This window comes from Pseudochaenichthys georgianus, unplaced genomic scaffold (genome assembly GCF_902827115.2).
Source record: "Pseudochaenichthys georgianus unplaced genomic scaffold, fPseGeo1.2 scaffold_1685_arrow_ctg1, whole genome shotgun sequence".
Lineage (NCBI taxonomy): Eukaryota > Metazoa > Chordata > Actinopteri > Perciformes > Channichthyidae > Pseudochaenichthys > Pseudochaenichthys georgianus.
Window position 1 is genome coordinate 16,819 of NW_027262483.1, and position 12,303 is coordinate 29,121.

The 12,303-nt window shown below is 43.2% G+C and overlaps 2 protein-coding genes across 2 annotated transcripts; one reads left to right on the forward strand and one right to left on the reverse strand.

The window, feature by feature from the left end:
• Positions 1-3,586: 3,586 nt before the first annotated feature.
• LOC117441451 (transcription factor Atoh1-like) lies at positions 3,587-4,140 on the forward strand. The gene has a single exon (XM_034077539.1). The coding sequence runs from the start codon at positions 3,616-3,618 to the stop codon at positions 4,138-4,140; it is 525 nt and encodes a 174-aa protein (XP_033933430.1). The 5' UTR covers positions 3,587-3,615.
• A 3,200-nt stretch (positions 4,141-7,340) lies between these two features.
• Positions 7,341-12,173, reverse strand: LOC117441452 (wings apart-like protein homolog; the record flags this gene model as incomplete). Its single annotated transcript, XM_034077540.1, has 5 exons — positions 7,341-9,566; positions 9,676-9,771; positions 10,033-10,121; positions 11,687-11,918; positions 12,012-12,173. Coding segments are annotated over 5 exons (645 nt in total), but the record flags the coding sequence as incomplete, so codon positions are not given.
• Positions 12,174-12,303: the final 130 nt, after the last annotated feature.

Below are 12,303 nucleotides of genomic sequence, written 5' to 3' on the forward strand. Positions count from 1 at the left end.
CACGTAAGGCCATCTGCTGACATTGGAGTTGATATATGGAAACGCTAGCAACTTAGTTAGCCCAGTTAGCACTGTGTCAATGGCTTAGCAGCCCGAAAAACGTTTACCCATTTAAACAGTCGTGGTAGATACCTTGTTTGTTTTAAACATCCTAGATACACAAACAGCAATGAATATTACAGGTTGTGTACCCGAGTCTCCCGCTGCAGGAACAGCATCGTTCTTCAGTGCCCTACGCTGTGCATATCTGGCATGAATGCTGAAAGGTTTGGGAAGCTTTGTTTCGTGAAAGGCTGGCAGAGGGCGTGGCCTCTGGGTATCCCCACGTCACTGAACCCAGGAAGTAAACAAAGGAAAAAGAGAAATGTCCACCGAGGCGTTCTGGGGCAGCACAGACAGGTCTTCTCTGTGTTAGAGTTCTACTCCACAGGGTGCACTTTGAGGGTTTGAGACTCTGCAGACCGTCACATTCAGAACAACCTTCATAACAACCTTCATAACACAAGGGGACGGGTCATAACCAGGAAAGCATGACATGGGCCAGTGCTTCTCAAAGTGTGGTCCGCGGACCACTGGTGGTCCGTGAGTATATTGGTAACATTTCACATTTGAAATAAATAAATGCATTTAAGTTTTCCGCACTCTCGCGGAATATCTCCGCATTGGAGCAAGCTCAAGTTTCGATTGCATGATATCGCCCAGCGCAACACCTTCGTCACACATGTTGCCACTTGTTTGTACCATTTTCAGGCGATCTGTTCTAGAGAAACGATGTGTTTTGGGATATGTGTGGAGTTAGGTGGTCCGCGAGTGTTTTTTGGTCCTTGGTGTGAAAAAGTTTGAGAAACACTGACATGGAGTCAGATTTAGAAATACATCGTGTCAAATGGGCTAAAAGACACACGAGGAAATCACTCGTTTGCAAACAGGAAGTTTCATTTGGCTAAAATTTGAATGTGAAAACCAAAATGTTAAGAGAAATAGTGATAGATGTGTAAAATGGGCTCAAATACAAAACAAACACTCTTTATTGTTAAAGATTTGAAGGTGAAATAGTGCCCTGTGATTGGTTCCTGCTCTGCGATTGGCTCCTGCCCTGTGATTGGCTCCTGCTCTGTGATTGGCTCCTGCTCTGTGATTGGTTCCTGCAGGGTTTGATCTCCGGCCCGTGTCGTTTCTGGCACCAACGAGACTTTTCATTTTAATAAACCGGAGCCAACAACTGTCATCGGAGCACCAAGCCAACCCCCCCCCCTCTCACCCCTCCCCCCCTCTCTCCCCATAAGGAGTCCATTATGTGCCGTTGTTTCCCGCTGCCATCTTTGAAAGAGTTTTGTAAAGAAACGCTGAAAATCTGCCAACTTCTGTCCGTCAGAAAACATCAGGAGGCCGCTTTGAATTAACCTCCACAACAAGAGAGTTAGTAAACAAATAGCAACAACAAGAGACGAGGGTGAGTAAACAAATATCAACAACAAGAGACGAGGGTTAGTAAACAAATAGCAACAACAAGAGATGAGAGGGCAAATGTCAACAACAAGAGACGAGAGTTAGTAAACAAATATCAACAACAAGACAAGAGTTAGTAAACAAATAGCAACAACAAGAGATGAGAGGGCAAATGTCAACAACAAGAGACGATAGTTAGTAAACAAATATCAACAACAAGACAAGAGTTAGTAAACAAATAGCAACAACAAGAGACGAGGGTTAGTAAACAAATAGCAACAAGAGATGAGTTAGTAAACAAAACAAATATCAACAACAAGACAAGAGTTAGTAAACAAATATCAACAACAAGACAAGAGTTAATAAACAAATAGCAACGACAAGACGAGAGTTAGTAAACAAATAGCAACAACAAGAGATGAGTTAGTAAACAAATATCAACAACAAGACAAGAGTTAGTAAACAAATAGCAACAACAAGACAAGAGTTAGTAAACAAATATCAACAACAAGACAAGAGTTAGTAAACAAATAGCAACAACAAGAGATGAGAGTTAGTAAACAAATATCAACAACAAGACAAGAGTTAGTAAACAAATAGCAACAACAAGACAAGAGTTAGTAAACAAATATCAACAACAAGAGATGAGAGTTGGTAAACAAATATCAACAACAAGAGATGAGAGTTAGTAAACAAGAGGAGGAGAGGACAGAGTTAGTAAACAAATATCGAAAACAACCTGTGGAGGACGGGTCCTGACCCACGAATGAAAGGTCTGCAGAACTGGACTGGACTTTCCTCACAGTGAACTTCAGGAAAGTGAAATAAATGATTAAGAATAAATAAAAACAAATACAAAGTTAGAATAAAAATGTGAACAAAATAAAGAAATCACCATAAAGTATCAAATCAATGATGTGAACCACAAACAAGTGTAAATCAAACTTTAAGACTTCAAAATGTATTATTCATAAATGCTAAATAATGTTTTCATAAATAATGAACTCTCTGCCGTCTCTGTGAGCGATGCTTCGAACAGAGGACTGAGGGAGGTTCAATGCAAACAACGTTTTTGGAGGGTTTTGTCTTCGAGACATTTCAGCACCGCAGCGAGGCGTCTCATATTAACATTTTCATTTTGTTGTTTTTCAGCATATTTTATTATTTTCTAAACTTTGAAACAACTTCAGGGAAACAAACACGAGTCAAATACACTTTGTATTAGTGAGAAAGTTGCTTTGTAATGATACTCGTTTCTTAGTAAAGGTCTCCTATCATGCAAAAGTCACTTTGTGATGTCTTCTCTACATCACCATGTGTCCCCGGTGTGCCCCGGTGTGTCAAGAGACTCTCAAAGTGTCAGAAACAAACCCCTCTCTCTTCTCCTCCGTACCCACATCTCTAAAAACGGGGAACTACGGAGCTGATCCAGATTTTCTGCGTCATGATGACATTACTAAAATGTGGGCGGGCTTTACCCCCACGGGCCAATCAGAACCGTTGCTGTCAGAAACAATGAGACGTGTTCTGGAAGTGATATGGTCTGTGTTTCCATTACCATGCTAACACTCAGAGCTAACCTGTGCTGGAGAGAGAGTGTGTGAAGAAGCAGGAAGTCAAAAGGAAGTCACCTTGTGGGAGAGCTCTCCTGATGAGATCTACTCTTTTTTATTATTATTTTTTAAAGCTTTAGACCCAGAATCAGCTCTTTAGTAACAGGGCTGAAATAGAGGGGGATGAGGCTGATCTGTTTGGTATTTCGAGCAAAACACTTCAGACATTTTTTATATATCTGAGACCCATAAAATATGACAGAAAATAGTATAATAGGAGACCTTTAAAGTAAAGCTGCTCTGAGGTTCATGTTACACCCCCCCCCCCCTCCTCCTCCTCCTCCTCCTCCTCCTCCTCCTCCTCCTCCTCCTCCTCCTCTTCCTCCTCCTCCTCCTCCTCTTCCTCCTCAGCGGTCACTCAGTCGCTTCTAATCCCCTTTTGATGAACTCAGTTAATGGCCCCCCGCTGGGTCCTTTGGCTCTGTTCATTAGGCGGCACACGACCCTCTCCACGCCCCCATAAAGCCTCCATAAATCCCCCCCAAAAAATATCAAAGTGGACAAAGTTAACTTTCCTGAACTTCTGCTGCAAGTTGTACCCCGAAGTGAAGCGATGCCTCCCAGTAAAAGCTTCTCGGAGTTCCAGGTCCAGGGTCTTTTCCAGCAGGATTTACCCGGGTTAGGGAGCTCCAATCGCGGCTGTGATCTCAGAGATGCTCCGTGCGGTATGGTGGAGCTCCTGGACACCGCGGCGCTGCGCTTCCTGCAGCCGGAAAGGAGCTCCGTGGAGCGGGCGCAGAGGCGGAGGCGTGTCGCTGCCAATGCCCGGGAAAGGAGGAGGATGCTCGGCCTGAATGTGGCCTTCGACCGGCTGCGGAGCGTCATCCCGGAGCTCCAGAACCAAAGGAAACTGTCCAAATCCGAGACCCTGCAGATGGCGCAGATTTACATCGAGACCCTGAGCGAGCTGCTGGAGGAGGAGGAGGAGGAGGAGGAGGGAGAACCGGAGAAGAGCCGCAAACATGGGGACAAACCGGGGGGAACACCGGGAGACACCGGGAAGAGCAGCCGGGGACCGGAGGAGAATCAGAGGGGATTTAATGAGGACACGTGGGGGAGGACCAGCGGCACCAAATGACTTTAAAATAACCTTTTTTATACTTTCCTGCAGAGATGATTTGTTCCCTGATGTCCTGAGAGAAAAGACTTTCAACTCTGAGATTCATCCGCCTGTAATGCAGAGTTAATCTCAATTTACTGCAAAATAATCAGTGGTGGAAGTCCATTTAAGTTATTATGTTTACATATTTTGTAATATCCTTGTGTATTTCCATCTATTGCAACTCCATACTTCTACACCACCACTTTTCAGACTCAGAAAGGCATGGAGCTCCAGCATTGATCCGCCTGCAGTGTTATTCTCAATTTACTGAACAAATAGTCCGTGTGGAAAGTATTTACTGCAGTACTCAACTATTTTCTTCTTTTGTACTTTACTTGTGTATTTTCATCTAATGCAACTGTTTACGACTCCACTACATTTCAGAGGCAAATATTCTACTTTTTACTTTAAAAAGCAACTTTTTACAGTTGCTTTTTAATTACAGAAACCCCTGACGTGTGAATAGATTCAGTTCTGTGTTCAAATTGGATCCACATTAACAAACTACTACATTAAGAAGTGATAAAATCAAGGTAATATAATACTTTTTAATAATAACACGGTGTTCAGCATACAGAGTACTTTCACTTTTGTATACTCTAACTTAACTTACACGTTGAAGATCTTAAACTTGTGATTTTGGGTACTATTTAAACAGTTTGAGAGACTTTTACATTGACATTTAACAAAAAACATGAACTTCTGATGGTTTGCATTTGTGCAACTTTTCTCTTTCTCTCATTGCGGCAGAAATGTTTCCAAAAAATCTGAAAAATGAGAATCTGTTTTGGGAGAAATAATGATGACAGAAATTGGAGGTTTGAGAGAAAAAGGCACTGATAATAATAATAATGTATTTTAAATGTTTGAGAGACTTCTTGAGTATAAATATATTTTTCTTACAAAAACATCCTGGTGTTACTTTCTGTGAATCACATGACATCACGTCGGCCCTGTATGAATACACATTTTATTATTGATTGGTGATTTTACGAGTTATCTCCGTGGGTCTCAAAACGGTTTGGTCACGAATTATGTAAAAGATTATTTCCGAGGCGCACGTTTATAGATCATTATCGTTATAAAAAAACAAGAGAATAAATGAAATACTATGACAGTAAAACAAGAATACAGTTTGAAAGGGGAGTGATTTGTAAAATGTCCATAAAGAAAAAGTAAATCTGTTTCCAGTTCTGCTTCAAACGGGTGTTGAGAGATGTTTCCATAGATCTCTTCACGTTGCTCTCAAAGTGCACCAGATTGATCCACTTAAGGTGGGTCGGTCACTTTGGAGGAACCAGCTCGAGTGCGCTAGAAGAAATCTGCCACTTCCTCACAGAGCCCCTCCTCCAACACACGCTAACGTGCACATGACCAATGAGGGCACGAGATCAGTTTGTGCACAGATGGAAGGCTGACAGGCAGGTAGGCCATCCAGTTACTTTAGCCGGCTCAGATGATTGGTCGAGCTTTTTACAGCGCCACGGCTTCAAAGCACTTCAGATATTCATTGCTGTCGGGATGTTGAGAGCATTCCATGGAATATAACAACAAGTGTATCTCGAGCCGGTTTCTCAGACTTACCCCACCTTTAACTTCAATATTGAAAACAAATATTCCCGGGGGAGCATGCCCCCGGACCCCCTAGAGGAAGTGAGGACCCCCCTTGAGGATATTAGGTCCACTCCCCACTTGTACAAAATAGCACTTTACCCCTGCTTACCCCTATATGCCCTGAGCTGATTATCGAGCCTTCGTTGTAACAGTCGCGGGGGGGTGTGCGTGGGCAGTGTTGCAGTAGAACATTCCACTGCAGCGCCCGGTACATTCATGGGAAACCCTAAAACAACGTCAAGCTACCCCACAGCACCCCCAAACGAAAATCTCTGGCGCCGCCACTGTGGGCTAAGCCCCGAATGTTCCCAGGTCCAGGAGACGCCCCTGGTCCACACGGCAACACGTAGTACATTCACAAATAACCCTCTCAAGACATGGATACAATATTTTGTAAAGAAATACATGGAGCTCAAATAATCTTAGTAATATCTATCCCACTATGGATCCTACACTTCCACTGGACGTAGCTTCTAAAAGTACAATATACACTTCTCGCTAAACTCTGACGCGGTCATTAGAAATGAATAGGAACACATATTGTATCCATGTCACGTCTTGAGGGTTATTTGTGAATATACTACGTTTCGCCCTGTGGACAAACGTCGCTATGACACGCTGCTGTGTGAGACTGAAATCAGAACAGAAACATTGTATGTGTGATATACGGTAGAATAGACTCAAGAGCCTTTCAAATTGGACTTTACTTGAAGTGCAGGACTCTTAATCAAATGATTGTAATGACATCAATTTGTCCGTAACATAGTTGACCAACTGAGTAGTGAAAACATCCTTTCCCTAAAATAAAAATGTTTTAATCTTTGCAACCAGTGGATATGTTACGCTGGAATACACTAACTTGAACCACTGATTGTTCTATTGAGAAAGAACACTGTACCGTTGTGTTGATGTGAAATGCACCCTACATCATAGAATGAGAACTAAAGTAAAGTTGGTCCAACAATATGTCCAAAGCTCCGCTGCCAGCATGCTCACCTCCGCCGACAAAGGCTTTATAAATAACATGTTTTATTATTATTATATTTTAAATAGTGGAGAAACATCTGTTCTTATAATACAATATATATACACACTCTTTATAACAGATCTCCTCTGGCTGACTGGACTTTAACTCACTGTACATTTTACATTTATATTCATTTAAATATGTAATAATCCATTTCTCACACTCTTAATACAATATCCTGCTTTATATCTTTTTACTGTGCATTTGTATTTCAACATTTACATTTTCTGCTTTTTTAATGCCATTTGATTTGTTTACAGTTTGGATTCTTTATTTCTAGTCTTTTCATTTATGTACATTAGATAAATAAATATTTCTGTATTTATCTAATGTACAAAGCCTGGTCTTTTTATGTCAATAAAATACTTCTTATCTTATTTTATGTTAAAACAATTCTGATTAGATTTTTTTTTTTGCATCAAAATCTGCAGAGATTTTCATAAAAACCTGGAAATAAATTGCAGATTAAAAAACATTCAAATATCTTTCTGAATGAAATGTGAGGCGAGAGAGAAAGGAGAGACGGAGCAGGAAGTACTGAAAGTATCAACTTTTATTATTTTAAAATTATATACAGGTAACCAAAGACATTCGTCTGCAAACTGGTACAAAGATCAAGTGTCTGCTCTCCGCCCGGAAACACGACACCGGAGGAGAGGCTTTCGAAAGTGAAGAGTCGGATTCAGAGAGAGAGAGAGAGAGAGAGAGAGAGAGAGAGAGAGAGAGAGAGAGAGTCTACAGGACTACATTTAAAGTTAACCCCCCCGACATTACCCAGCATCCTCTGCTCCTACACGAGCAAATCTATGTACAGCCATTATTTACAACAATTCGTCCATTCGTTCTCCAGACGTGAGAATAAAGCTCTTAAAAGAAGGAGTGTGTGTGTGTGTGTGTGTGTGTGTGTGTGTGTGTGTGTGTGTGTGTGTGTGTGTGTGTGTGTGTGTGTGATGAACGGATGAATGCAAGTTAACGGGGTGAGACTTGTTCCAGTTCAGAGACGCTGACCCCTCCGTGGATCTTTCAAAAAATAAATACAAATAACGACAGACTTTCTGGGAGTTTGCTCTCCGTCCTCCGTCCGGTGTTCTGAGACCTTTGGGGCGAATTTAAGGGACGCATTATTTCACTCTTGTTTCGTGAAGTCAAAATTATTCTACTTAAGTGCCAACGATGCATCGTCTGTGGTCTCCATCCGGGAACTCATGTCTTTGATGTCTGGAGAGCGATTGGAAACGTCCACAGACGGAAAGAGAGTACGGACAGGATAACACTTTGCAGCTTCAGGCGTCCTGGGGATGAAAACGGGATTAAGGGCGTGGACGATACTCGAGTTCTCCCTCCTGTCGAGTGAAGAGACGATGAGACGTCAGAGGAGGGTTCTCTCTGCACTAAAACTACAAACGTTTGGTTTTTCGGCCAGATTTGAAGCATTTCTGACTGAAAACAAGCAAAGAGGAAACATGAGGTGGAGAGATCAGACGCTCCTCTGCTGTGACCGAGAGGAGGTGATGGTCGGAGACCTTTGATGGAGAACACATTGTGCCCTGATGCATGCTGGGAAAACAGATTCAAAAAAGTCAGCGGCAGACGAGAGGAGGAAGAAGAATCGACGACTCTTACGCCTCAAAACAACTTCAACAAAAAACCTGCAATCTGAGGTGAGGAAGAGGAGGAGGAAGAGGAGGGAGAGGAGGAGGAGAGAGAGGAGGAAGAGGAGGAGGAAGAGGAGGAGAGAGAGGAGGAGAAAAAAAAAGTAATAAATAAAATTGTCCAGAAACCTGTTGTTCAGAGCGATGATTTCTAACTGAGGACGTATACAAAAATAATAATTCTGACTTCATTTAGACGAGAATGTTTTAATTTAAATTTAAATCAGGTCAAACAAAAACGGTGGACACAATAAATAAAACTACGGACTTTAATCTGATCTTTTATCAAACATTCTGGTGTTTCCGGTCGCTGAGTCGCAGAGTCGCAGAGCCGCTGAGTCGCAGAGCCGCTGAGCCGCAGAGCCGCTGAGCCGCTGAGTCGCTGAGCCGCAGAGTCGCTGAGTCGGAAACAGGTCGTTCATTTAAATGTAAAGTCGTCACTAATGCGATTTCGCAAGTGATATTAGAATAAAATATAAAAAATGAAGTTGGTTTTAACGTCGAGCTTTCTGAAGGGACGAACATGACTTAAAATCTATAAAATGGGTTCTTTAAGTGTAATTACTGTTTAACAAACCCACCGTTTGAAGTCACAGCTCAAGTAGGAAACGTGGATGTTTCGTAGAGAAAGGAAAAAACAATTAACGTCGGGCTTTCTGAGACTTTAACGGGACAGACTTTGGAATTAAAGCGTAGAAATGTGATTTATTTCAATTTGACGAAGTGCCGTCGGGTCACATGTTCAATTAGAAAGCTAGGATTGTACGTCTGAAACAATCCATACGATGTTTCTCATATCATAAAAGAAGTATCTGTGTCTCGTTCATTTAGAGCAACTATAAAATCATTTGAAGTCGATTCAGTGAAAAATAAATCCCTTTTTCGTTCAGATTTCTGTAACGGGTCACGGAGAGGGAGATCTGAATCGGAGGTGATGATGATGGGGTTGTGTGTGTGTGTGTGTGTGTGTGTGTGTGTGTGTGTGTGTGTGTGTGTGTGTGTGTGTGTGAGAGGTATGTGTGTGTGATGTGTCGGGCTTCTCTCTAGCAGTGCTCCAGGTAGTCGATGATCCGAGAGATGGACTTCTGTCCCGTGGTGCCGACGTCACACTGCAGAGAAGAACATGGCATTAACACACGGAAAAACATACAACTAGTGTATTCTCTATCACACACACACACACACACACACACACACACACACACACACACGACTCACAGTGAGGTTCATGAAGTTGAGGAACTTTTTCAGCATGTCTGTCATGATGGAGAAGTCTCCTTTCGGGAGGTTGTCTCTCACAGTAGTCACATTCAGCTGGAGGGAGAGAAAAGGTAAACACAACGTATAGCTTATAAATACAGCTTACTTAGGACTGTGTGTGTGTGTGTGTGTGTGTGTGTGTGTGTGTGGGTGTGTCTCTCTGTGTGTGTGTGGGTGTGTGTGTGAGTCTGTGTCTGTGTCTGTGTGTGTGTGTGTGTGTGTGTGTGTGTGTGTGTGTGTGTGTGTGTGTGTGTGTGTGTGTGTGTGTGTGTGTGTGTGTGTGTGTGTGTGTGTGTGTGTGTGTGTGTGTCTCACCGGGCTCCCCTGACACAGGCACCCCAGCAGCAGGGCTGTGTACGAGGCCACGATGCTGTCCTCCATGTGCTTCCCCGCGTGTTGCAGAGCTGAGAGGAAGAGACACATTTCACATTAATGTCTCCGTGTGATTTGGACCCAGCTGTCAAAGGCCTGTTTCCGCCTTCAAAACCTGTCTCATGGTTACGGCGCCGTTTACACGACAACGCAAACGGTTGTATCTGCTACTTTTCTCTTTCGTATAGCCCGTTGGTTCTCACGAGGCCGTAACGGAAACGGACCCCGCAAACGGACCCCAAGGCGTTGTAGATCTGCAACGGAACGCTCTGGGGGCCAAACGGCTCCGTGTGTACGTCCTATACGATCATGTCCTGATAACGATGAAGCTACAGATGTTAGTGCAAAATCTACAGCTCCTCCACCACACCCATCAGCAACAGGTGGACATGGAGAACTACATGAACTACCTGTTGCTACATCCACCGCGGAGAATAACCAGAAGGGCAACCATGCAACCATGGCAACCATGCTCGGGGTCTTTGGTGTATTTTGTGCGAATATTCGGCCCGGTGTACGGCTCCTTACGGGTATTGCAATATTTTAAGGGCTGGAGCGGCGTTCCGGTGCTCAGCACTCCTTTCAGACGAGACATATACCACGTGAAGACACGTTACGCTCGTGTTGTGTTCATGAACCTGTCCTTGGCCAGGAAAAACAGGTACTCGCTTGTTTAATTATTTTTGCGGTCTAGATTTCTTCTTCTTTTTTTAAGTGAGAAGTTGACCGTCTGTCGGACGGACTCCCTCCCCCCCACCCCCAAAACGAAAACTCTTCGGTTCTCCACGAATTACACAAGTCACCCAAATCAGCGTTAAAAAAGCGGGAGGCGCCGAAAAATCCCCTTTTAATGTATTGATTATAGCTCCGGGTCCGTATAGGTCGGCGTCTGGGTCCGGATCCGGACCGCGGTCCGCCTGTTGCCGACCCCTGTTCTACAGTATTGTTGTTTTATAGTTATTCGTTAATGAACCCAGTTTGTGTTCTTTGAAATTGAAAAGGATATCGCTTTGTGTTTGTTACTTTCGTTGCAGTTGTATGTGTCTTAAGTGTAATTTGGCTCGGCTTCCTATTTTGTATGGAAATGCTTTTATTTTGAAGGAGAGGTAGCGCTGTTGACAGGAAGTTGTTGTTGCTATGGAAACAACGTGACGGAGATTAACGGAGAAAAGTAATATCTACATGTATTGTTTATGGTTACGTGTTGGCACCCCCCGAAGAGGCACAAGCTCTTCGTTGATATTGGAGATTTCAATAAATTGCAGTGCCAAAAAAAACGAATACTATCCGAAATGTAAACCCGAATAGTACTCCAACGAACGAATATTCGAGTACAGCCCTATTTGCGTGTACATGGGGTCTAAAGCTCTCCTATTATACTGTGTTTAGGCATATATTATAGCTCTCAGATATATCAAAAACATGTCTATGAAGTGTTTTGCTAAATGCTGCCGTGATTAAACTCCATCACGTTCCAAACCACATCAAGGATTATTTCTCAGACATCTTCTGTATCTATCAGTATAATGTCTTTTAATTCACTTAAAGTGGTTGATGTCACTTGAAGTGAATTAAACGTATTACTTTGACCTCTCACCTTTGTTGAGGTCCAGCTCGTGGTCCTCCTCGTCTTTCTCCTTCTTCTTCTTCTCCTCCTCCTGTTTCTCCTTTGAGTTCTCGTTCACGTTGTCGTTGGAAACCCACTGGATCTCCCCTCCCGTCTCCTGCCACTCGCCGCTCTTATCCAGCGGGGGCTTCGGCGCCTCCTTGATGAGGTCATCAGTCTGCGCCTCGGCCTTGATGGCTGCTCGCTCCCTCTGGAGGAAGAGCTGAGGAAGAGGAGGATAAATAAAATAAATAAAATAAATAAAATAAATAAAATAAATAAAATAAAATGAATAAAAGGATCTGGAGGTGCGTACCTGTACCAGCGCTGCGATGGCGCTGAGCGGCCCGGTGCTGGCTAATTCCTGGAGCGGGTTGATGAGGACGGTGGCGTCGCAGGGACCCTCCATCTCCATCTCCATCAGGAAGTACTTGTTCCTCGCGCTGTATTCCACCAGATTAATCAGCAGACCCAGACCCTGAAAATAAACAGAACACAGTTCAATTTATGACTGTATGTGTGTGAGCCTGTGTGTGTGTGTGTGTGTGTGTGTGTGTGTGTGTGTGTGTGTGTGTGTGTGTGTGTGTGTGTGTGTGTGTGTGTGTGTG

What these genes read in the sequence shown, in the direction of transcription:
- LOC117441451 (XM_034077539.1), top strand. Translation starts at nt 3,616, where the DNA reads ATGCCTCCCAGTAAAAGCTTCTCGGAGTTCCAGGTCCAGGGTCTTTTC.